We start from the raw sequence: 27122 nt of genomic DNA, 5'->3' as shown, positions 1-27122 counted from the left end.
AATGTTTGGTTATTTTTAGAACAAATACACATCTTTCTAGTTATGCCAAGATCAAGAATATTTTAGGTGAAAATTGTGAGTGAGGGGGGACTTATGCCTGTGGGAGACTTGAAGTTAAGAATATTAAGATCCGCTGCTTAAAAGTGATTTGAATAGACTGACAAATGAATAATCTTTTCATACCCCTCTGTTGCTGGAGTTCTCTTGTAGAAACTTGCGTAATTTGTTCAGGAAAATGTATCGGGAAGCTTCACCCTGCGAAAAGAGAAATCCATTTGAGCCAGACCAATATGCCAGACAAGATAGCACACAAACAAATCTAAGACCGAAAATATGCTCAAACGTTGTTGTGTTCTCAAATGCGTCTCAGCCATTTCAGCGGCAACAGCTTAAATTTATGTTAAGTGGCCCAAACTTAACTTCTGATAGACCTGCAAAAAGAATCAATGACTGTTGAGTAGTCTTAAATGAATTTAATAGCATTAATATACAATAAAATATGAATATAAATGAACGTAATGTAAATTAAATATAAAATAAATTGTTAAATTATAAACAAACACAGAACGGAAGTTAGGCCAGGCGTGTGCATCCGATGAAACCGTCTATACCTGGCAGAAATTATCTTTAACTTTTTTTCAAATTAGCTACTTTCATGGCAAAGAAAACTATTAAAAATGTAAAAAAAAAGTGTTTAAACTGTTGACATGTTTATAGGTACCACAATACAAAAAGTCTGATATTCTGAACCAACATAAAAGTAACTCTGATGCCATCAAAGTTACACAATTTTACAGTCAAACTTAACATTTTTGGGAGATCCGTCCCAGAATAACTTTTTTATTGGACATAGTCCTTAGTATTCCTTTCTAGTATTAATATATATTATCACATTACTAGTCTTACTGGTAATGAACTCTCTACAGATACCGTATGCCTAAAGATTCAAAGAATTTCATTTTAAAGGGGTCATATGGCGGAAGTACGTGTTTTTCTGTGTTTTTGGTGTGTTATAAGGTGCCCATGCATGTATTAGACCAGTGTTAATTTCGTTGACGAAAACTATGATGAAAAGTATTTGTTAAAATAGGGCAGTCGTGGCCTAATGGTTAGAGAGTTGGACTCGTGACCAGAAGGTTGCCAGTTCGATCCTCAGGGCCAACTGAGGTGCCCTTGAGGAAGGCACCTGACCCCTACTTGCTCCCTGGGCGCTGCAGTGATAGCTGCCCACTGCTCCGGGTGTACGTGTGTTCACCACTTGCTGTGTGTGTGTTCACTACTCTCTGGATGGGTTAAAAGCAGAGGTCACATTTCAGGTATGGGTCACCATATCTGACTAATAGGTCACTTTCACTTTCACTTTAAAAAAAATTAATGCATGATAACGAAAACTGTAATAAAAATATACTGACATTTTCGTCAACTAATAAAAACGAGAAGAAAATATTCTTGTCCCACCTGGCGGACATCAGTTTGAGCGCATGTGCTGCTTATCTCATATAAACGATAGAGAGAAGTCTCTGGGAGAAGGGAAAGCACAGACATATATTCTGTGTCTCCACACGGTTTACAAAGCGTCTATTTTCCTTCACGATAGCCGGAAAAACCCCGCAAACTTGAAGCGCGACTGCAGGCGAGTCACCCCGAAACGCATTACAAAGGCAAGCTCAAACGTTTTTATATACCTATGTTAACGTATCCGCTAACACGAGCTTCTGCATAACGTGAAATGCAACATAGAGTCAGCCAAAAGAAAACCAGCGCTGTCCTCTACTGATTATAGAAGTGATGAAGTGAGTCAAACTGTACATTCGATCCAAATATGTAACATGTTTGCATGACTAAAGAAATATAATACAATTTATATAATATGTCTTTTTGAAAGCTATTTCTCATTCATTGCTGTCTCAAGCAAAGACAGTGCAGCTCTTTCTTCAAAGAGGCATGCCATGAGCCAATAGCCTTTGAGTGTGAGCCCTGTCAGAGCGTTTCATTGGTTGAATGAACTGAATGAATACACCCTACTTAACGAGTCAATTGAGTCAAATGGGATGAATGAACTGGAACATGTCGTTCATGGTCTAATATTATGTGTTCCAACAATGCATATCTAGTTACTGAACTTTATAAAGGTAATGACCTGGTTTAATTTCATTCTAAGGTGAAGTAAATTATGTCAAAACAGTTGAATCTTTGTATAGAACATATAATTACACCAAGTAAATGATTTAAACCATTTAGATTTTAGTATAATGTATATTTATTCGACTAAAATGTTTTTCATATTTCGTCGACTAAAACTAGACTAAAACTAAAATGATGGGGTTGACTAAAATGTGACTAAAACTAAATTGCATTTTCGTCAAAAGACTATGACTAAAACTAAATCAAAATTTGCTGTCAAAATAAACACTGTATTAGACACGTAAAAATGCACAAATGAAAGTGCGGGAACAAAAGATGCATTCTATCTAAAAGCGAATGCTCTCTCCCAGACCTGCCTGAAACGCCTCGTGTAACCACACCCCCACAAATCTGCATCAGTTCGTAGTATGATTTGACTAAGACCGCCCAAATGTATACGCAAGTAAGGTGGGCGTATATCCAATTGCTTTGGAACCTGATGGTCCAAATATGGTAAGAGGCGTTACATTACGCACTTTATTAATGCAGCAAACATGTCGGCCGTGTGTGGAGCATTTTAAAGTGACAGAGCAGCACAGGACAGGACTTGTCGCGCCAGAGTAAATTTCTGAATGAAAGTATCTTTTCCGGTCAGTAACTTGTGTAACCATGCCGCTCGAGACATTCTTTGACATCATACAGTGGTCTAGCGAGCACACAGTTCCCTGTACTAAACAACTTGTCAAAGTATGTTCTGTGCATCCCGGCCACGTGTGCACCTTCTGAGAGAACAGTCAGCTTTTGTGGGCGGAGTTTGGTGGAGAGACGTGAACTGAAATGGTTGTCAGTCAGAATTGCTTGCATGGATGTTTTTTTCCATTTAAATCATTTGAATGACACTTTTTAATGAAGTGTTTTGTTGTAGGGGTACAGTAGTCAGGTTTAGGCCTGATACAGGCAATTCAAGAAGGGAGAGGGGACAATTTTTTGTTTTAATTTACTTGTTTTGATCAATTTTATTTTTAAGTTATATTGTATTTGTGGCAAGGTGGGCGTGGTTCAGCGAAGTCTGCAGAGGGAGAGAGAGTGAGGAGACGAGCGGTGAGTGAGTGGCGCTCGCACAAATAACGAACACCTGTGCCTTATTCCAGTAACTGGTGTGGGGAGGCTTAAAAGCCAGCAAGGCAGAGACAGTCGAGGAGAGAGACCGGAGCTCACGGCTGGGAATGCGGAACTCTGGACGAGCGAGCTGCGGACTGAAACGAGAGGCTCGGAGCCAGTAAAAGACTTTTTCATCCACTGAAGTGGGAGTTTTGATTTATGCGCATACAGCGCTTGTGTGTAGTATAATAAAGAAACTTTGTAGTCGTCAGCTCTACCCTGATTCCAGCCTCTTCCTTCCTGTTCCCTTGAACTCTTGTTACAGTATTATATTGAAAAGCAAGACAAAATATTTATATAAGCACATTTTGACCATTCAGTTTATGCAATAGTGAAAAAATTGGCTAGTTAAATAAAAGAAATGCGAATAGCCATGTTCTGTATTCGGTATTCATAAGCGTTTCATTTTTATTCGGCTTCGGCCCAGAATTTTCATTTCGGTGCATCCCTAATAATATTTGTTTTAGCTGCGTAATGTGACCCCTTTAAATAACGACTAAATATTTTTTTGTAGTCAACATTCGACATTCACACGTAAGCATAACGTACAGGTCAGCGTAACTATTCAAGCGCCAACGCAGGCGTCAGCCAATCAGATCGCCTTATGCAAATAACCTAGTGCAGGCGCTAGCTTATTGCGTTCATGCAAGATCGGAGAACAATGTGATTGGCTGTTGTCGCTATAACACGCTCTCCGTCGAACGTTGTTAACAGGGTTAAAGGCGGGGTGTCCGATTTCTCTTAACATCTCTTAGATGTTCAAATCACCAAAACAAACACACCCCTACCCCCATCTTTCGCTTTCGTCAGTGCTCGCATCGACTAATGTCCGTCCTGTGCACTGTGCACCTTACTGCTGATTGGCTACAAGGTTGTTTTGGTACTCAGCCCGACTCAGTTGTCTAAAGCGTAATTCGGAAATCGGTTACCCCGCCTTTAAGGCACATAATGAAATTCTCTTACACCCTTTATTATGATGAAGAGAATGACACTCAAAGCACTTTCTTGTGATCAGACAACACAGAGGAATCCACGTACCTTTCCCTTGTCGTTGTTGTTTAACATCAGTCTGAGAATCTGAACCTGCAACTCCTCCACAACTGAAAACAACACAGACACAAACAGAGACGGGTTCAGCTGAGTGTCACAGTGTTACATTTGATCTTGTGTGTGTGTGTGTGTGTGTGTGTGTGTGTGTGTGTGTGTGTGTGTGTGTGTGTGTGTGTGTGTGTGTGTGTGTGTGGTGTGTTGTGGTGTAATGTCGACGGTTCAATCCTTTTCTTGAGCTGTGACAGCCTCTCTCATATGCCCGTCGTCTCAGTCTCTCGTCAGCCGTCTCTTCACGTGTGTCTCTCTCATCTTTACCCTGAGAGAAAAAAGGGAGGATTATTCATCTTTAATTTACATGAGAGGTCACTCGTGTGACAAGATTATTAATGGTGACATTTCATTTAGTGCATGTATAAATATGTGTTGTTTTGCTTAGCAACTCTAAATATACTGCAGTTACAATAGTAATGGTATTATTATTAATAATAATAAATGTTCTTTTAGCATAACATTACCTTAAAATAATCATAATAATACTCCTTAAACGCTTTATACACATAACCATAATACTCCTAATCAGACCTAAATGAACTTTTGAAGTGTTATTCAAATGATATTTTTAATATAGTGTACAGCGTTTAAGTTCTTTAAGTTTTAAACCTTACGGTCCCCAGACGTTCTCACCTCTTTGTCAAAGCGTGTCGGCCACCATGTGGTTGGGATGAGTTCCTCCAGCCCCGCTTCCTTCACCCTTAGAGGAGTCTTGATGTAAAAGAAGACTACAGATCTCAGAACGTCGAATGTGACACTGTTAAGGACCAACGTTTGTGAAAATCTTCAATCTGTGATTATTTACACATCTACTATAAAGTGATCATGCACACATTCGTATTATGCCTATGGTTAGACTTACGGTTCGGTTGAGGATTTAAAAGTTAATCTTTTAAAAGTAATAGTTCGCCCAGAAATGAAAATTCTGTCGTTATTTATTAAAACTGTATGACTTTCTTTCTTCTGCAGAACACAAAAGAAGATATTTGAAGAATGTTGACCACCATTGACTTCCATCGTATGAACAGTTAGACATTATACCTCGACTACGACGCACCGCTTGACTACGTCTCCCAGCGGTAAGTCAAAACTTTAACCATAGTCTGTGTTCTCCACATCATCTGTTATAAATGTTACTGCTTCCAAATGCATAGAGACTGTGTCTGTCCCCGAATAATACTACAATAATAATAGCCAAATCTCAGAGAAAAAATCTAATCGTGATTAAACCTGAGGACAATGTAATAAACGACCAAAACCAAACTATAAAGTTCGGCCTACTTAATATTAGATCACTAAATTCAAAAGCAGTTATTGTAAATGAAATGATCACAGACAACAGTTTTGATATACTTTGCTTTACCGAAACCTGGCTTAAACCAAATGATTATTACGGTCTAAATGAGTGTACCCCACCAAGCTACTGTTAAATGCATGAGCCACGTCCGGTTGGTCGAGGTGGGGTGTCGCAACAATCTTTAGAGACTTTCTTACTTAACTCAGAGAACGGAGCATAAATTTAAATCATTTGAAGTGCTTGCGTTGAACATAATTGTTCCAATTGACAGTAAAAAACCATTGCTTTCTTGTACGTTGGCTACAGTGTATAGACCCCCTGGTCCCTACACTGATTTCCTGAAAGAGTTTGCGGACTTCCTATCGGACCTATTGGTTAACGTTGATAAAGTACTAATTGTCGGAGACTTTAATATCCACGTAGATAGTGCTAACGATGCATTAGCAGTGGCGTTTACAGAGCTATTACACTCTTTTGGAGTAACACAACACATCAATGGACCCACTCATCGATTTAATCATACACTAGACTTGATTATATCTCACGGAGCCGATCTAACCAATATAGATATTATACCTCAAAGCGACGATGTCACTGATCACTATCTTATAACATGTACACTGCGCACTGCAGAAATCAGCCGTTTAACTCGTTATCGACAGGGTAGAACAATTACCTCGACTACTAAAGATAGTTTCACAAAGAGCTTGCCAGATCTGATCCTTTAATAACCATACCAATAAATATAGAATCGCTCGATGACATGACCAGCAAATTGGGCACTATTTTCTCTAATACATTAGAAGCTGTCGCACCTATGAAGTCAAAAAAGATTAATGAGAAAAACGTAGCACCATGTTACAATAGCACCACTCGCGCCCTTAAAAGAGAAACAGAAAACTGGAGCGCAAATGGAAACAAACCCAATTGAGGTCTTTAAAATTGCGTGGAAAGAGAGTGCAAACTGTTATAAAAAGGCACTAAAAGCAGCAGAAGGCGAGCACATCCGTAACCTCATAGAAACTAACAAAAACAATCCAAGGTTTTTATTTAGTACAGTTGCTAAACTAACAAATAAACAGACTTCACCTGACCTGGGTATTCCGCCGCACCTTGGTAGCAATGATTTCATGAATTTTTTTACAGAGAAAATCGAAAACATACGAGACAAAATAGTAAAAACTCAACCTCCAAGTCTGTCCTATAATTAGTACCAACCATGCCCCAAAAGAAAGGCTACAGTGTTTTTCACCTATAAAACAGGAAGATTTAATTAAACTTATTGCAACATCTAAACCTACAACTTGCTTATTAGACCCCATACAACTAAATTATTAAAAGAGTTATTACCCGTTGCAATTGAGCCCATTTATAACATTATCAACTCGTCAATTAATCTAGGCCATGTCCCAGGACCCTTTAAACTGGCCGTCATTAAGCCTCTTATCAAGAAACCAAACTTAGACCCCAATGAACTAGGAAACTATAGACCGATTTCAAATCTCCCTTACCTGTCTAAAATACTAGAAAAAGTAGTGTCCACTCAGTTGTGCTCTTTCTTACAAAATAATGACATACACGAAAAATTCCAGTCAGGTTTTAGACCGCATCATAGTACTGAAACTGCACTCGTTAAAATTACAAACGACCTGCTCATAGCATCAGATAAAGGTAACATCTCACTCCTAGTCCTGCTCGACCTTAGTGCTGCGTTCGATACTGTAGACCATAAAATACTTCTAGATCGCTTACACAATTATACCGGTATTCAGGGACAGGCACTACAATGGTTCAGATCTTACTTATCAGACGACATCAATTTGTCCATTTAAATGGGGAATCATCAAATCTAACGCAAGTAAATTATGGATTACCTCAGGGTCGGTTTTAGGACCCTTGCTATTCTCCATATACATGCTGCCCCTTGGAAACATTATTAGAAAACATGGAATTAGCTTCCACTGTTATGCAGATGATACTCAGCTATATATCTCATCAAGACCAGATGATTCCTTCCAACTATCCAAATTGGCAGAGTGCATCGACGATATAAAGCATTGGATGACTTGTAATTTCCTTCTTTTAAATTCTAATAAAACAGAAATATTACTTATCGGACCAAAGACACGTGAGCAGAATATTTCGGATTATGACCTGCAAATTGAAGGCTGCACTGTTACTCCACAAATACAGTTAAAGACCTGGCGTTATATTAGACAGCAACCTGTCATTTAAAAATCACATCTCAAATGTCACAAAAACAGCCTTCTTCCACCTTAGAAATGTTGCCAAATTGCAAATATTTTATGTGTGGCTGATGCAGAGAAGCTCATTCATGCATTTGTGACCTCAAGACTTGACTACTGTAATGCACTGCTTAGTGGTTGTCCTGCATCATCAATAAACAAACTACAGTTAGTTCAGAACGCAGCTGCCAGAGTTCTAACCAGGTCCAGAAAATACGATCACATAACCCCAATGTTATCAACCCTTCACTGGTTACCCATTAAGTATCGTATTGACTTTAAAGTTCTTTTAATTACTTATAAAGCCTTAAACGGTTTAGCCCCTACCTACATAACAGAGCTTCTACCACACTACAACCCATCACGCTCTCTAAGATCTCAAAACTCCAGACTTTTGATAACACCTAGAATAACTAAATCCACCAAAGGGGGTAGAGCTTTCTCATACGTAGCACCTAAACTCTGGAATAGCCTCCCCGATACTATTCGAGGGTCAGACACACTCTCCCAATTTAAATCTAGATTAAAGACACATCTTTTCAGCCAAGCATTCACTAATACATAGCTAATGAACAGCAGCTACGCTAATTATTCTCTTTCTGTTTCTGCCCTCGCCTCGGGATGCCCATCCCGAGGTGAGGGAGAGATTCCGCAGGCCCAGATGAACGTCATATGCCCATCCACAACTAGAGATTACGCCAGCTACATCTGAAAATCCCGTGCCATCCTCCTGCGAGCCTGGTTTCTCCCGAGGTTTTTTTTTCTCCATTATTCAGCATTGGAGTTTGGGTTCCTCGCCACAGCAGAGCAGTGCAGTGTTGGCTTGCTCACCGGGAGACTGCATTTATTTATTTATTTTTATTATTTATTAGATATTATTTATTATATGATCTTGCTTGGTCTATAAACACCATGCACTGTGCTGTGTTTTACCTTTCTGTGTTTTTCTTATTTGCTCCTGTAAAGCTGCTTTGGAATCAATGCACATTGTGAAAAGCGCTATATAAATAAAATTGAATTGAATTGAATTAAACAAAACCACTGAGGCATTTCTCACAATAATAACTTTGTGTTTCACAGGAAGAAGAGTTAGAGACCTTCTTCATAACCCAATAAAGGCAAAGGTATCTTAAAATTAAAATAAATGATGAAGTCAATAAAGAGGATATAAAACATTGCTGAGCAGGTACTTCCTTGACTTCTCGTGACGGAGGATGGCTATGGTCAGGCGGAGGTAATGAATCTGCAGAACATATGAAAGAAACCACATTTTAGACAAATAACACAATAACATGTCTTAACAATACCAAACTAAACATCAAAATGTTTGCAGTTTAGTGCATGTGAAAATATGGCATCCGTTAAGTGAAAAGGTCCAAAACAACAAACATCAAAAACAAACATGATTTGTATTACAGCATCCTTCAAATGTGGTTAAGTGGTTCATCAAAGTGTTTAACACAAGATGTGTACTACAGTTTACAAGTCCTCGAGTCCTTGCCGATAATTGCCATAAACTTCAAGAGGAATTCAACAACTCTGCTTTTGATCAGATGCAAAATCACAACAGTATCCAGCATCAAGCACTGCACGTCTGGATGTTTTATATATTACACACATCCAGTTCAGGTCTTGTGGTCTCTACTAATGAGCTGAATTATATGTGTTAGACGAGGGACATGCCCGAAAGGGTGCAGTGGGCGGAGCTACCATCAAATTAAATCCTACGAAAAATGACAGATGAACACCTTTTAATCGCAATTGCTTCACCTAGACCAACTGAATAAAGAGCAAAAACATATTTCACTGGACAAAACGAGTTTTAGAAGAGATCTTAACAATGTCACAAACTGAGCTCAGCTTTGTCAAGTCTGCAATCAAAAGTCAATATTATTAAAGATCTCAATATGAACTCAATCACTTCTCATTAAATGTACCTAAATCCAGATCCAAATAACCTCTACAATCCACATTCATTTTACACCTCCATACTCTGCATTTATTTGAACAATTAATATGTTTCTGTTTTTTTCTCTAAGCAATTTTAGTTGATGCTTAAAGGAACAATACAGAGTTTTTAGGAGGATCTATTGACAGAAATGCAATATAATATACTAAACTATTTCTTCAGAGGTGTATAAAGACCTTACGTAATGAACCATTAAGTTTGTAATACCTTAGAATAAGCTGTTTATATCTACATACAGAGCGGCCCTACATGCATTGAATTCTCCGCCATGTTTTGTACAGCAGCCCTAAACGGACAAACAACTCTACAACGCGCGTTTTCTCTTCCTCTCCGCTGCGGTATAGTGGTGAAAGGGATCGCGGATGATCCGTGATCGGAACGCATGATCGGACCCGCGGATTAAATGCAAGTTTATTCATCATTGAGTAAGAGAGTATAACGTGCTCTCTCTACAGTTTTAGCGCCAACGCGCTCTTGCTCTCTCTCTCTCTCTACAATATTAAAGCGGTTCCAGATAAACAATGACGCTCAAAACTGCTCCATCACACAGCTAATAGTAGAACAACAACAACAACATATCTTGGTTCTAACAAACAGAAAAACCAATGTAACTCAAATACTGATCCGAATCAAAGCATCCTCCTCAGGGGTGATTTTTAGACGATCTTTCTCTCCAACGTCTCTCTGCTGGAAAGTATCTCCATAGATATCTGTGAGTATCTCTGCTAAAAGCCTTAGTACCGCGGGTCTTAACGCGTCTCTGCTGGAATGTCTTTATAATATTAACGCAGGTCCTAGCTCCTGCCTGACTTTTATCATTCTTTTTAAACTTAAAATCCACAGACCTTTTATTTTATGTAATACATAAGACATCGCTCTTTCTACAGTCTTTCTAATGCCCGCACGATCTCTTCCATGCGTCAACATGAGAATGACATCTTTTTGTACTATGGTGGCCACCGTCGTGTTTGGACTGAGCGATTCGTTGCAAATCTATAATACAACGCTAGTGGCCGCTGTAAATCAAAAACTGCGCCTTTAAATGAAATACAACAGAGAACTCTCACCTAGTATTCCCCAAAAATGCTCATTTTGGGATAACATAACAATCACAACAACGTACATATTGTGGTGCAAAGTGGTGCTTTACTTGTTGAAATACATTTGTATTTCATGTCAAGGATTTTATTGCAACTAACTTTATCAGTGAAGTCTCAAAGTCTCACTACAAGTGTTATTAAAGACTGCAATTTCCTAAATAATCAATAAAGAAAACGACTGCAATACTAATTCTCTATTTTTTTCTTTTCTTTTTTTACATTTACTTTCGGCAGATGCTTTTAACCAAAGTGACAGTTACAGTACAGTACAGTACAGTACATTCAAACTCTACTTTTTTTAGCGCACACATTCCATTTTTTGAACCCGTGACCTTAGCATTGTTAGCATCAGGCTCTTTTAGTTCATCTACATTCAATTTTGGCAGTGGCTATTTGTATAAATAGCAATAGATATATGCATAAGTGAAAATAGGGACAGATGCTATGTACACTAATTTTCAATAGCAGTATGTTCTGTTTACACTAAGTGAAAATAGCAGCATTTCTTAGCGATATGCTATTCACACTAAATGAAAATAGCTGTATTTTCTTTGATTAAGTGTAAACAGTATTTAAATGCTATTCGTACTTATAAATAGTGACTATTTGCACCTCAGTATTGTTGTGCATTAAACACAATGCATAAATTGTGAATCATTATATTTATAAAAATATTAAAAGAATGGTAATTTATTAGATTATCTATTAGATAGATCATAAAGCCCTCCACCTACCCCAACCATGCCCTAAACGTAAACTTTATGATTAAACCCTTGTCAGACAGTTTTCAAATACTTCTTAATTTTATTGAAAACAAATGCCTTCATGATCTGATATGTGATGGAAATAGGTTAAAGAGCGAGTTCGGCAAAAGATGGATTCGAACATGGGTCTCCAGCATCAAAGCTATTAACTACTACACACTTTACACCTTACAACACTGAAGTCGCTCTTTAAGATGTTGTCGTTCTTACACTTTCTCTATTCCAATCACTGGTGGGCGGAGTTAGTGTAAATAGTTTCTACCAACAAGGTGGGCTATTTGTACTCAGTGTAAATAGACACTCCGTTTAATTTTGGCTTTTACAGCTGATTTAATACAGGGTGAGTCTTCTTCTGGGATTAAGTGTCTTGATCAAGAACAAAAACAAATTACTGATCAACCCTAGTGGGGTGCCAACCTAAAGGAACAAACTTTCAGTTAACAGTTTAAAAGACTACAGTATAGAAATGTGTGTGTGAAAGCTTTAGAAGGATAAGTTTGTCACCTGGAAGCCCAGATCAGGAATGATGGGCGAAAACCGATAGGCTCTCAGCAGTGACATCATCAGCTGTTTTAAACACTCGTTCACCTCATAGTCCTGCAGACAGATAGAAACACTGGTTGAAACCCTCAATAACCTCATTCACGTTCCCGCATGTGCAAACTTGGCACACTGTAATCCATTATGAGATGACCAAGAACTAACAGCTTTTATCAATCAGTGATGTAGACTCATGAGATGAGAAATCTCCTTATGTATAAAAGCTTTTTGAACTATTTAGATGATTAAACACATTTTATTTGATTAAAAGCTGCCTTCACAAACATCCATCAAAAAGAAGATGAATAACATCAGAAATTCGAGACGCTAACATTTAAAGACCAGCAGATGATTTAGTGACTTAAGCAGACCCTGTAAGACTCTGTTTTCTTTCATTTGTTTTAAGGAGTAACCATTACAATGTCCTTAAAATTACATTTCATGCAGTGTGTAATGTTGCTGTGTGCGAATGTAAGCAGTCGGCCAAGTTGTAAAGCCGAAAGTGAACGAATAACAAAGTTACTGGCTTGGTAAAAAATGAGTTGACTCTGAATCATGCGAACGAGTCATCTGTCGGATTTGCTTCACTCCGTGTAATGCCTGCCTACATTCCATTTGCGACGCTGTACGCGGTAGACCAATCCCAGCAGACAAGCACCTTATGACCAATCAGATAAGAGTAGGCTGACCGATAGTAGGGTATTAGACAGATGAATCGCCGAATGAATCATTTGAGAGTCAGTCAAGAAGTGAGGTAATAATAACAGCCTATTATTAGAAAATGAAAGTCTTTTTACACCTTGTATGTACGTAACTTGTTGTTGGACACTCCATTAACCAAAGTAGGACCTTAAAAATCACAAAACATCTACTCTTTAATTTGTGTCTGATCTCTTTACCTCCATGAGCAGCCAGAAAAGATCCAGCAGTTGTTGTATAAGCGGATGTTCCTCCACAGATCCTCCGCCCTCCAGTATACTCAACAGAAAGTTCATCAACACGTCCTCCACCAGATACACTTTACACTACCAAACACAGATAAAGCAGCAAATGGAAGAATCATGAACCCCATGTAATAAGAAGGCTCTTATAAAAAGATCAAAGGTGAGTGATGGGTTTACCATGAGAGGTGCAAAATGGTTAAATACATGTGCAAGGGTCATCAGGACCGTTGGATCGCCATGAAGCTGCCAGGCCCCAATTTCTTTCTCAACAATTTTCTCCTCCTTTTAAACATAATACATACTTAATAGTGTTTTTAGGACACATCATAATTCATCAAGAACACTATCGTCTTGTTTTCTGCAGGTACCTGTTTGTCCATGGAGGTGGACAAAAGAGTCTTGATGTATCCCAGAAGTCTATTGGCTTTGCTGAGGTCAGAGGTTGGTGGGCTTTGCAGAGGAAGGTAACCCTCCACAGGGTACGTGAAGAACAGACGGGTTAAGGGACAAACATCTTTGTGTTGAATTTATCTCATTTTTCCCCCACTTTTTTTTAAAGTCCCCGTGAACCGGAAGTTGCGATCATTTTTACTTCCGTATTTTGACGCATTTCCAAGTGAAATGGAATTTCTAATGAGAAAAATAGTGGGCGTGGCTTTTGTCTTTTTCTGTGATTTGATTGGATGTATAAAAACAGCCGTTGCATTTTGAAATAGAACTGGCAGCAGACCGACAGCTGAAGGGGAGGAGTTAGCGGATGCTCCACCCAAGCCGTCTAACATACATCATTTAAGATGGGGTAGTCATTACAGGACTTCAGATTTTAACTGAAGATTATGAGGGCACACGAATCCTAAAAAGACCCCCATTGATAAACTATTTACTATAAACGCTGCAATATTTCATGAAAAATAGGCATTGTAATTTTTTATTTCACTGGGACTTTAAAGCTATCCTTAGAAATGCTGATGATTAATCATTCAAAAATGAATAATAAATAACAATAAATACGTTGAATACAGTCCATTATTAGAGAATTTTCAAATTTCAATGAACTCTCTCTTTAAATGACTAACATTAAATGACATTGCACTTTTCTAAATCTATACACATATAAGGATATCTGAGAGGACGGCTGCCAAAGTTGAATGCTACAGACTCTTTAAATGACAAACTAATTGCGGGAAAGTAAGCGATGCCGGGTCCCGTCTTAATGTTACTGAACGCGACACCGAGCGACTGTCCGTTTCTAAAATAAACAAACAAAAGGCAATTAAAAACAGCTCAAACACCATTTCATTGTAAACCGTTGTACCAATGCATAAAACGCATTTAATAATAAAAATATACCTACAAACAAAACGTAATCGTTCCTTCATCCAAATCTATCAGACAGCTGACGATATCCCCAGCAGCCCACGACTAAATAGAAACACAAAGAAATACACGTCAAATGCTTCAGATTTAATAATATTCGCAGGGACAAACCAAGAGTTTTTACCTTGCCGTAGTTGGTGGTTGTGACGTTCCACTTACGAACTCTGTTTCCATCATAGGCGTACGAGTCTGGCGTGTCTCCAACTCCCTCCTGAAGACAATAAGTGCGGTTTTCATATACCTAATTTATCATAACACCTTCTGCTACCAGAGACAATTTCACAGATGTATTAAACCCGAACAGAAGTCAACAAACACAATGTAGTCCCGATTATTTCGTCATTTCTGAATGTTGCGAATCATCTAAAAAAATAGCTTGATTCATACATCTCTATACCGAAAACTCTGTCCTCAGAGGTTGACATGACATCAGTTTTTGTTTTGAACACCGAAAACTTTTACCTCCTGGTTAAACCTGCAGTTAAATGTGCACCAGCCAATCTGCATCAGTCCTTGAGATGAGATGAGGACTTCATAGACCCATTTCCCTAAAACCAATAAAAACAAACAACAATACATTGCATTACACATTTTAGGGGTTTACGACACTGTTCGACTGTACAGACCAAGATTATTATAGTTTACCAAAATGAAAACTTTGAAAACGTTTCTGTTTTTTGAAATCAAATAAAACATTGGCCTAAACATTATTGGGAAAAATAAACAAAAGATCGAAATGTTGCCTAAGAGATATATTGAAATAAGTTTAAGACACTAAAATTACAATAATAAACAAAAACTGAAAAAAAATCTTATATAGCAAAATAAAAAATAAACAAAAAATGACAATAGTAACATTACCCTATAACAAATCTGCTAACAATGTATCTAAAACAAAAAATCTCAAAAGAAAAGCTAATTTTAAATATTATTAAAACTAAAAGAGTGCTTACAGAAAACTATATTAAGACATAATTTTCTTACAGCCATAAAAGAAGATGCTCAACCTGAATTTTTTAAAGCTGCATTGGAATCATGAAGCGTTACAAAAAATAAACTGAATTGAATGTATAACAAACTCATTGTTCACAATGTGGTGTTGTTCAAAATGACATCTTCAGGTGTTTTTTGTGTGTCCTGTGTAAATGATGTCGTTGAACTTAAATGCCGTGCTGTTTACACTGCACTCTCGGGTAACATAATGTTAATACATTTGTACGTCGCCAGTGAAATGTTACCTTTGTAAACACATGTGGTGGCTCTGATGGAGCTGAAGTTGCTGTGGCCGATCACCTTGAATACAAAAACAAGGTAGAACAAAATATCATTCATACACGTTACTGGTGTCATTTGAACAATTCATTATTGCACATCATCGAGTATTTTGTAATCTTTCGCCAAAATAATAACGTCCAAACGTCTTTCCTTTTGAGCTGGGAAAGTTTTGGGAGGGGCGTAGTCTTTAACAGTACAACTTTTTGTGATCCAATCCATTTCTGTTACCTTGTTTTTTAACTCCGAAAGTCAAAGTTTTGCCGTTTTATATTGGCATGCAACCAATGTCTATTTACAATTTGTCTTCAGCAACAACTTGATGAAGCTATTAAACCATTATAAACAGACAAATTCTCACCCCTAAGAGGTCGTCGTCAACAAATAACAGTCCCTCAAACCCACTGCTGTGATCCAGAACAACAGTCGACGGTCCGAGACAGCCTTCCACCTGATCTGCACAGAACCACACACAAATTCATGACTAAACACACCTTTACAAATCCCAGAAAAATAAAAGAAAAAATAATCTGTTGCTTGGCAAATGGTAATTGCTAACACAGTAAATACTTCTTTACATGCAGCATTTAATAATTAAGACATTTTGGAGTAAAAATCAATTTATTAAAAAGTCATTAATTAAATTCTCATTATAATGCTGATTGAGGTGGTCCAGAATGCTGATTGGTCGCAACCTTCTATTTCTTCAAAATCGTTTGTTAACATTTACAATATAACACAGCCTCTCATCATTACTCAAGTGCACCTGTGACCTGAACACTCTGTTCATCTGATCTACACTCAGCAGAAGAGCTCATATGTGAAGATGACCGACCCCGGCCGTCGTCGGAAGCATTATCCTCAGACAGCAGTTTCTCCAGATGGGCTCCAAGATTCTGGAACGTCAGAGTTTTTCTACAGGGAACAATGATGACATGAGATGAGTTCATTTGGCTCGTCCAAATTATAGAGATACTGTATATAGCCACTATTTCTAAATACAATATGACTGTTGTATTGCTTAAAAGTGATTATGAGCATCTTTTCTGTTATTTTCACCCGTTTCTTCAGTTATCCTTTTCTGCAAATAGAAACTTTTTTTTTTTAATTTGGGAGAAATGTTGTTAGTAGTTCAGAGAATGAAACAAAAATGAAAAACTGAAAATAATTTTGAAATGGTCACTTAATTTTTTCCACAGCCGTATATACAAAACCTTTTTACTTTGTATTTCATATTCTACGCGATGCATCCTCAGATGGCAGTGATTTAGCTTCGCGCCATGTGCTGAGAGATGCTCATCTTTGCACCTGCGGGGAACGCCAGCGATCAAACACGATGACATGTAAACACACTGAAGCGCTCACACGCTGAGTGTCAGCTTTCTCTCCTCTAACATCACGCTCTATGTATAGATCCACAGCAGTAATCTGACACTGGCTGGGAATGAGCGGGACGGGGCCGCTGGTTCCCTCCATCATGACACAAGACACCCACAACCTACTTTCAACCAGCTTGTGAACAAACCACTAACAGATCAAACTTCATTTCTTCGTGAATTCATCATTTACTACCTTCGGTCAAACAGTTACTTATACATTAAATTAACTGCTGTGGATGTGATAATGCAAACATGAGAAACTGTAAAACTGTAGCACGTTTAAGGCCGTTTCACAGCTGTCAGACTAATTTGCACTATAATTTGTCCATTCACACTGATGCAAAAGAATCCCAGCCAATCAGGAAGCAGAATGTTTAATGTCAAAGGGACTTGGCTCATTCAGTTCATTCATCCATCTTGGTGATGCCCCCAGTCAACTATTTTTCAGGAATGAAGGCACAGGAGAGTATTTGCTTGAATGATGAAGAAGCAAAATTCTCAACAACATTTTGCTGAATTCAACAGGGAAACGTGACGCATTATAGACCTTATTATTAAACCTCACTAATATGAATCTGTCAGTCTTGTCAACCATTGTCCAGACTGCGAATTGGGCAAACATCGGAGAAAAAGTCGAGTAGTGTATTCCAGCCATAAAACAAAGTCGTCGCTAGTCAATTATTGCGGTCACATCTCATTAGGGTAAAAACTCGGGTACACTACTTCCCTACTACATAGTATTCCAATATCAGTCCAAAATCTTCAGGAATGCATTCATACTAATAATACTGTATTATATTGTACAGTCAATAAGAACATACTCAATTGAATTCCTTATATACTGAATTCAGGCAACTTAATGGAAAGTTCAGAACCCACCTGTGCGTTGCTGACGCTGGTCCATGCTTACCGGACGCAGGAAACACATGATGCAAATAATCACTCAACAACTTCTCATTGACAATACCTGAAAAATATGAACCATAAACACAACTCTTAAGCATGTGGAATGACAATTCTTCGCTAGTAGTCACTTGTGTGTATAGCACATTTAGCACATAAACATACCTGCAGCTTTAGGTTTGTCTGTTTCTGATGTCAGACGATAGTTGCGTCGGGGCAGGGCAGTGCCACCCTTTGAGCTCATACTGCTGATAGACAGATCACCAATCTGACAGAAACAGACAAATGATATAAGATACCGCACATCTGTACTCTGTACACATCTGTACAGGTGTCACATAAAAAAGTTACGTTAAAAAAACAGGTTGAAACAATCCTGCTTAACGCAACATCAGTATATAAAACAGGACAGAAAAAAACACCCAGAACGGTGGTGGGGAGCTTTACACACGCAAGCACCACTGTCAAGAGTTATCACAAAACAGATACAAATAAGTGCTTCTTTTAATATATCTTAATGTCTATTCAATTATTTGAATAGGCTTTTATTAAAGTTTTGCTGAATAAAATTGGACCCTAAACTAAAGGCCTGTCTTTAAAGCAAAACAACAATTGGCTTGAACTGAATTCATTGCTATCTTTACTGGTTTATGTAAATAAATCAAATCATCATTAATGTCTAATATTTCAGTTTAAGACCAAGCTATTGAAGATGTTGTCATACATAAGATCAAACCAGACACATTTTTTGTTGTTATGGTTGAAAAACACACATTTTACCGGCATGAGGCTACTTGACTAACAAATCTAGAGTTCTTACATAAAATACAAATGTATAAAAAATATATTAATGTTTTATATAGCATGTAAATGAATATTAATAAACTAGCTGCCAATAATTATTGGTATAATATAATTATATATTCATCTGTCACATTAATATGCATGTCATCGTGATAGATTAATAGAGATATGATGACCAGATGATGTAGTAGCATTAAAAAGTAATACGTGATATAGCCTTGAAGCTTTCCTGTAGCTCAGTGGTTAGAGCATGCTAGCAAAGCCAAGGTCATGGGTTCGATCCCAGGGGATTGCACATACTTAGACACAAATGTTTAGTATCATGCAATGTAAGTCGCGTCTGCCAAATGCATAAATGTAAAATGCAAATGTTGAATGATTTATAAACCATGGTATTAACAAGGTACACCATGGTATATGGGTCAAAGACATTAAGATGTCCCCATCAAAAGAAATTTACAAAAGTACATTAAATGCAAGTAAAATCTCCACTTTATGGTTTTTGGAGAAAATGTCAAAATTTTGTTGAAATAATGTTACATTGCCATTCAGTGTAACACAATATTTCTGTACAAATTCAAACAACATGTTTATTCTGACTTGTACATATTAAACTATATAAAAGAATAAGGGAGCATATGACATTTCATTGTGCTTTAAATGAGTAAAAAAATATTATTGACAAATGGGCAAGACCTAGGATAGTGGCAAATTTAAAAAGAATTACAATTACAATTAATTTGCATTTGGGGTGAAAGTAATTAGTCTTTTAATATGTCATAAATTGATTTTTGTTGTAAATATGCCTGACAAGATTAATATACTGAATGACATTTTAGTGGGCATCTTCTGTAAATCAGGGAAAAATGTATGATATAAATTTTTTGCTCAGAAAAATGAAAATGAATTATACAGAAAACTTACAATTTAAAGCAGTATTACATTTATTGCTTTTATGCTTAAACCCCTTTTCGTCTCTGACCCATTAAAAACATAAAAAACGTAGTACAGTTCACAGTTATACCACAGTATGTTTTGTTACTTTAAGTGTGTTATTTATTATTTAAAACAAGCAAAGCTCAAGTTCTCTTTATTGTCTAATAACACACAGCACACATCTATCCAAACCTACGATAAACAAAAACACAGACTCTAGACAGGATTATTTTGACAACACTTTTAAACTACAATCCAGCCCCCAAAGCAGCTGCAGTTTCAATGTTTACATGCTGCTGTCCAGGCAAACATAAAAGCACATCCACAAAATAAATACAGATAGTCTTCAGTCCCTTCTTTGCCAACACTAATAATGGCCATATCATTTATACGTGTATAACTTCTATTAATAACACATGTCGATGTTCTAACCTGCCCTAAATATCTGCATCAAAAACAATATTTCATGTGTTTCACCCTCCGTGTTGAATGCATGTGACAGCAAGCACAGTTATGATCATATTTTAAATACACTGTAGGGAAATAAAGCGACATTACCGATGGTTGATTCTTTAATGTCCTGCTGTCGTCACTGATTTGGTGTGTTGTGTTTATTTGTGATCAGCAGATTATGTTATTGGACTCTCCTCTTTAAATGTGTCTACAGTCAGTGCCTCTAACCATAGAAATACAATAAATGTGTAGATCTATAATAGCATTGAATGTCTGTCTCCCAATGGGCGGGGCTCGGTGGCGCGGAAGTTATCTGCGATTGGTCAGGCAAGACGTTAAAATAAGATATTTACAAAAACTCGTTATATTGTGCATTTATTAGTGTTAAAGTTTGTGGTTGTCGTTATTTATGTATAAAACATGTATCTAACCTTTGTTTGAAAAGCAGAGCGTCTGCGTTACCACGTGATTGCTGCGTCTTATCTCAGCGCTGGTCAGAATGGCCCAATCAGAATTGTTTGTGAAAATACATTTTGATCAGTTTTCTCATAGAAATTACTAGAAATTAAACGTATTTCTCAATTTCCGCTCATTACATTCATTAGTAATAAACGATTGTACTTTTAAGTTACAAGTGTCTCAAATAAGACTAATAAGTTATAAGGCGTGAATGCAACAGTTTTACATGATGAACCGTCAAGCTCCCCCTGCTGGAGAAATTTGTCTGTGTCATATGAGAAGTTAAAAGTAAGGAAACGCTTGTCTTCCAATGCATTTAACCCAAGCAATTCACCGCTATGGTACGTCGTCTGGGACAAAATTGACTAAGGCGAATCATTATTCATCTATTAAATAGCAAGTTGTTGCTGGCTAAACGTCTCTATTTGACTTTGCAGGGGGCTCTAAACGGCTTCAGGACGTTTTGTCTTATTGTATATTTATCTGTGCTTTAAATATATACGTATTTACATTTCAAATGTCCTCATATAAGAATAAAAAAATCGACCCAGCGCACTGTATACAATTAACTTACGTATCACGTAACTGCCCTGTGATTGGTCAGTCCAAAGCAGCGCTGCAAAAAGCATCAGATATTGCTTATACCGAACTGTGTTTCTTTTAATGCTGCCAGGACAATACCTTACACCCAAACAATGACATTTGGAAACTTTAACAGCCATATACTTATAAAGTAATATGTGGTCATGTTTGTTTAGACACGCAGTACCTGACTAATAGAAACAACAATACGGTAGCCTATGTAAGCCCCGCCCATTCCACGTCCCCATACACAGGCCATTACACTAAATTTATTTAATTTCTACATGAATGACTCGACTATATACTGTACATGTGCCATATGGTGTGCCAGCAAAAAATAGCAAACAAACTGTTAATAATATATTATTTGATAATGTTAATATTTATAATATAAAACAGCATAAGAGAGATTTATCAACCTTGTTAATTTGTTTCAAATTTTTTGCCGTCACACCATATGACACATGAACGGTATATTTGTCAACCCATTTAACAAACTGATTCATACTCAGATATAAAAAATACTTTAATTGTTTTATACAAAAGTAATTTAAAGCTATGAACATTTCAGCAAAACTATGAATTACACATATTCTACAATTAGGAATGTCAATTGTTTTGTACGCTCACAAAGCCCCTCAGTGCACATCAGCCTTGAGAAATGCTCTCCTCCTGGTCACGTCTTCCTCTCCATATTTTGACTGAAGATGCACAAGTTCATACGGATCAGCTAGCAGGAGTATCTCATCATCCAGAGGGGTCCAGAGGGGTCCATGTGTCTCACAATCATATCCCTCAAGCAGATAAACCTGAGCTTTGGCCAGGTCACCGTTGGCCTTCAACAGCGCTTTGGTCACCTCAACCAGGTCTTTCTTGGTTTCTCTCATCAAGTTCATGACGTGCTGCTTGATGTCTGTCAAGCTACTCGGCAGCATTTCCGCTGGATTCGGCTGGCTGTGGTATCTTTCCTGTAATTCGGAGTACAAGATTAATTCTTGGATTTTGGAGGTCACAGCTGTGCCACTGGGTCCTGGACGTTCATCATCAGGTATCTGTGGTGCCCCATTGCAAATGGCTTCTGATGGACCCTGTCGGGCATCCCTGTCATTCTCAGCTTGACTTTCTGGTTCTCGTGCAGGTGCTGTTGAACTTTCATGCGTGTCAGAAGGCTTTTTTGAAGATGATTCACTCGGACCCTCTTCTTCTTCGCTTTCATCATCTATCTGTAGAAATAAAACCATTAAGGGTCATTAGATATAACAAGACCTGTAATCAATTTGGCCACTTTCTGGTATTCCTGTCTTCTCTAAAGAGTAGCACTAAACAACGGTATTACATCATAGTGTGTACAAAAGCAAACAGCAGTAAAATTTCTTAATATACTGTTCGCATAAATTACTCTCAAGTAAGAAACGCACATCGTTTTAGACACAGCCTAATACAAATATAAAAACAAATGTGTGATCTGTTAGCTATGTATAAATATAGCGTAAATACAATGTCATAATAACAGTATCAATAGTCACAACCCTTGACATATTCACAACTCAAGTCTAACTTTTTCGTTATTCTGTTGAAGAGACAATTCAGAAAATTGTTTGGCAGACATCTAACAATACTCAGCATCCAAGTAAGTTGTTAAAAAGAAAACACTGGTCGATCACTACAGGTCACATAGCATAGCCGTCCACAAGCTTTCAAAATGTCTTTTACACACAAATGCATTGCCAGAACGAAAGTAAATACCCGTTTGAATCGGTTACGAATGGTATCACATGATCACCCAGAACCAGTCATGGCATGTTAACATGATCATTTTCCATAATAAACGTAAAGGTAGATAACCAATGGGTTTCAGCTGAAACTGTGTTAAAGGTTCTTAAGAACTAAGTTTTTTATCAACAACCGGTGTGTGTATTATATGAGATATAACAGACATTCTAAATGCTGAACCCTGGATCCGTAGGATCTAGTCATAGTTGGATCTATCAGTGTGGATTTGATTTAAGATAATAAAAAGCTTTTCTTCTACAAAAAGTTATGTGTTTTAGACAACAGCTACAACTGTACAATGTTTTTTGGAGTTGTTTGATCATACCCCGTCAGAATCTTCAAACTCTCTAGCTGCTCTTGCAAGAATGCCAAATGTCTTGGCGGCTGGTGAGGAGGTTATGCAGGGTGTTTTTCTGGTTTCTGTGAGAGATGAGGAATGTCCGTTTGATTCTAAAAAAAAAAAATGTTTTTGTAAATAGCTTGTTGGGGGAGTTCAACAGCACCCCCCAGAGGGACGATATGGTAAACACATTTTCTACTAGAATCAAATTAGGTCTGTTTTTACACACAGAATTTACAAACCCACATCACCACAAACATTAAAAATAAACATTACTGTGCTTGAATTTCTTTCAACATCAAAACTTTTAACTTTAAATATTGTCTTTAATTATTACGGCATTGGCACCAGATAGTCACCTTAAAAAAGAGCTTATATACACACAAAAAGCTTATCCACGTATAAAACACTAAAGTCATTTTGTACTGGTTAAAGTAATTAGTTTAAGAGAAATCATGATGCATTTTATTAGGAATGTTACCTTCTGGACCTTGTTCATCACAATCACCATCTAGTCTTGGTCTTTTGGACGTTTCAGGACTTGGCTGAGTTTGACTTTGTTGTTCTTCATTTGTTGTTTCCTGTTCTTGGACCTGGCGGCAAGACTCCTGCTGACCAGCATCACTCGAACCCTGTTGAGGTTCTTCAGCTGCTTCAGGAACATCTGGAGTTGAACTAGCTCTATCAGGAGAAGGCTGAGGATTGGACACATCAGCGGGACACAAACTGTTCTCCCCAACCACTTGTGTGGAGTCCGAGACAACAACGGACTTCTGAGGTGACTTTTGAGAAGATTCATCTTTTGAGGAGGTTTGAGAGACATTCTCCGTATTCATGGAACTGTCTATGAAAGCAAGGGCTTTTCTTTTAGATGCCACACTAGGACATTTCTCCGAGCTTTTGTCTATAAGCTTAAACTGAATGTGTCTTTTAAAGCGGTCTTTCATGGACTGCCAGGTGTGTTTGGTGAGCTTTATGTTCTGCATTTCTTTCCAAACCAGGATGCCTTTCGCTTCACTTTGCCGATTTTCAATAAACTTCAATATAGCAGCGTCATCTTCTGCTGAGTAACTCAACCGTCCGTTTCCCTGGTTTTGGGTAGAACTCCTTGTCTTTTTCGAAGGCCCATCATTAATGACGTATCCATCGATATCTAGCAGCTGGTTCTGCTCTACACAATCTCTAATGTATTGAATGGAGATATAGGTTTGTCCAGTACTTGTCATGGCACTACTTGCATCCTTGGGGTCGGCTAGTAAAACGGCACTATGCTCTTGAACGCGACACATTTTACCGCCTCCTTTGGTTACGAGCGGGGCAATTTCTTCTTTGGTGGGGCCAGGTCTTAAAAAGAACCGCATCTGTTGTCCGCTTGTGTCCAGGAATAAGACTGGAGACACGTTAGAATCCTCCTCCTTCACCGTCTTTGACATGTTTAGAATTATCTGGAGAGATGAAGTCGTCATTATTTTCATAACATTTCAATTTTATTTCTATAGCACTTTTTAAAATTTCTGCATTTACAGAAAACACATTGTAAAACTGAGGAGAACTAAGTACAAAAAGAAGTCATAGAAAATTGTAAAATACATTGTATTACTGCAAATCTTCTGTACAATCTGTACAAATAATTAACTATAGGATTTAATTCATATTCACCACGTTACATATATCTATATATACTCATTATTATTATTTTAAATACACATCTTTATATGTTTTGCTTATTCTTATTTTACGAGTTTCAAAATGTTCATCGGATTGGAGAGTAAAGTTTAAGGAACAATGTTTAACCTAAATCTTTAGAATTTAAAATTAAAAGTAGAAATTGTCATATAAAAATTTCTATTTAGTATATGCAATATTTATTTTACGCCGTAATTTGTAATACTTTTGTAAATGTTTCACACTGTGTTTGTGTACAAAGTGGGATCAAGACTTCAAAACAAAAGTTGTTTCTTGCATTAAATAAACCTTCGCTAAATGACGGTAAAATGATTACTAAAAAGCTGGTAAATATATTTAAATAAATGATAAAATAGTAGTTATTCCTCGCTAATAAAATGCATTTATCTCGGTTTCACAACTAACATTACGATGGATTACTTTGGACTCTTTTAAAACAACGAAGGCCGTACATGCCCCAACAAACACTCGTATGAACTGTGTGGTGAAAACAAGAAGAAAACATACAAGACATATGACTAAATATCATAAACTACCTGTTCTGATATGCAGTGTTTCAGGAGCACGACGTGTAAATCTGCGGCAATAACAGAAAACAAGCGATGGAAATTCTTCAAAATAAGAGTCACGAATTAAGTTTTTCAGTGTTAACGGTTTAGGCTGGAGCTAGACAGAGACTTTAATTTTGGAAGTAACCGCCTTTGAGCGGGAAAATAAAGTCACTTCCGGCAAAAAGTGAAAGTAAATCTATTATGAGTAAATCTTTATTATTTAATGCTGTTGTTGTTCTTTATCTTTTGTTTTATTCCTGTGATTTTTTATTATTATTATTAGTATTGTTGTTGTTGTTATTATATGTTATAATAATAATAATAATAATAATAGTTGTTGTTTTAATGAAACTTCTATGTTTTTTCAGATGTTTTATGTATGTCAGTGCACCATGTACTATAGGGACAATTTAACAAAAATACTGGGACCTTTAAATCCCTGTGTGCTGTGCATGTGTGTACTTTGAGATGACGTTGTTATTATTAGATACGCTATCTATAGTCATGTGACCTACCAAGTTGGCTCTCCATAGGCTACAGCCCCTGCCTTCAGTGCAAGTAATCAATTTATTGGTTGCTTTGTCCGTGACAACAATTTAGGTAAGAAAACTACATAAAGTTATCATTTACGGCTAAAAATACAATGATTAATACACTGCCCGTCCAAAAAAAAGTAAACCACCTGGATTTAACTAAGCAAATAGGTAAGAGCCTCCCATTGGATTGGAGGTCTAGGTTCAGCAACGTTATGTGCCCAAAGAATGAGGTCAGCTGACTACCTGAATGACCAGGTTATTCCATCAATGTTTTTTTTCTTCCATGATGGCACGGGCATATTCCAAGATGACAATGCCAGGATTCATCAGGCTCAAATTGTGAAAGAGAGGTTCAGGGAGCATTTGACATAATTTTCTCACACACAGAGTCCACACCTTAACCCCACTGAGAATCTTTGGGATGTGCTGGAGAAGACTTTGCGCAGGGGTCCGACTCTCCCATCATCAATACAAAATCTTGGTGAAAAATTTATGCAACTCTGGAAGGGAATAAATGTTGTGACAGTGCAAAAGCTTATCGAAACGATGCCACGGCGAATGTGTGCCATAATCAAAGCTAAAAGTGGTCCAACGAAACATTAGAGTGTGTGACGTTTTTTGGGACGGGCAGTGCACTGTATATCCAGTGTTTACATGGGGTTACCTTTGAGAAAATGCTTACCATTAAAAGTACCCCCGCCCTAAATTTGCCTTTGTTGGTCCCATCTTCACATAATTTTGAGAGTATAGTTATTTAGTAATGGTTAAAGGCATAGTTCACCCAAAAATAAAATTTCTGTCATCATTTACTCACCTTCGAGTTTT

At 37.4% G+C, this 27122-nt stretch overlaps 2 protein-coding genes across 2 annotated transcripts in view; both read right to left on the bottom strand.

Annotated features, from left to right (window-relative positions):
- LOC130548638 (E3 ubiquitin-protein ligase RNF123) overlaps positions 1–20586 on the bottom strand; it is a 153160-nt gene extending 132574 nt beyond the window's left edge. Inside the window, exons 1-19 of the mRNA XM_057325536.1 lie at positions 20476–20586; positions 18343–18445; positions 18154–18241; positions 16731–16810; positions 16257–16351; positions 15862–15916; positions 15086–15171; positions 14748–14834; positions 14601–14668; positions 14370–14495; positions 13615–13729; positions 13424–13528; positions 13202–13327; positions 12267–12359; positions 9099–9172; positions 5020–5137; positions 4552–4651; positions 4324–4385; positions 184–255 (exon numbers count right to left, since the gene is read on the bottom strand). Coding sequence (XP_057181519.1) covers positions 184–255; positions 4324–4385; positions 4552–4651; positions 5020–5137; positions 9099–9172; positions 12267–12359; positions 13202–13327; positions 13424–13528; positions 13615–13729; positions 14370–14495; positions 14601–14668; positions 14748–14834; positions 15086–15171; positions 15862–15916; positions 16257–16351; positions 16731–16810; positions 18154–18241; positions 18343–18421 — 1629 coding nt within the window. The 5' untranslated portion in view covers positions 18422–18445; positions 20476–20586. The remainder of the gene's footprint in view (positions 1–183; positions 256–4323; positions 4386–4551; positions 4652–5019; positions 5138–9098; positions 9173–12266; positions 12360–13201; positions 13328–13423; positions 13529–13614; positions 13730–14369; positions 14496–14600; positions 14669–14747; positions 14835–15085; positions 15172–15861; positions 15917–16256; positions 16352–16730; positions 16811–18153; positions 18242–18342; positions 18446–20475) is intronic.
- A 1339-nt stretch (positions 20587–21925) lies between these two features.
- terf2ip (telomeric repeat binding factor 2, interacting protein) lies at positions 21926–25788 on the bottom strand. The gene is made up of 4 exons (XM_057325937.1): positions 25747–25788; positions 24006–24969; positions 23510–23634; positions 21926–22634 (listed from the first exon to the last, which is right to left on the bottom strand). Exons 2-4 carry the CDS (start codon positions 24955–24957, stop codon positions 22050–22052), a joined length of 1662 nt encoding a protein of 553 aa, XP_057181920.1. The 5' UTR covers positions 24958–24969; positions 25747–25788; the 3' UTR covers positions 21926–22049.
- Positions 25789–27122: the final 1334 nt, after the last annotated feature.

This window comes from Triplophysa rosa, linkage group LG25 (genome assembly GCF_024868665.1).
Source record: "Triplophysa rosa linkage group LG25, Trosa_1v2, whole genome shotgun sequence".
Classification (NCBI taxonomy): Eukaryota; Metazoa; Chordata; class Actinopteri; order Cypriniformes; family Nemacheilidae; genus Triplophysa; species Triplophysa rosa.
The sequence above is the reverse complement of the archived record's forward strand: the minus strand, read 5'-3'. Positions and strand labels throughout refer to the sequence as shown.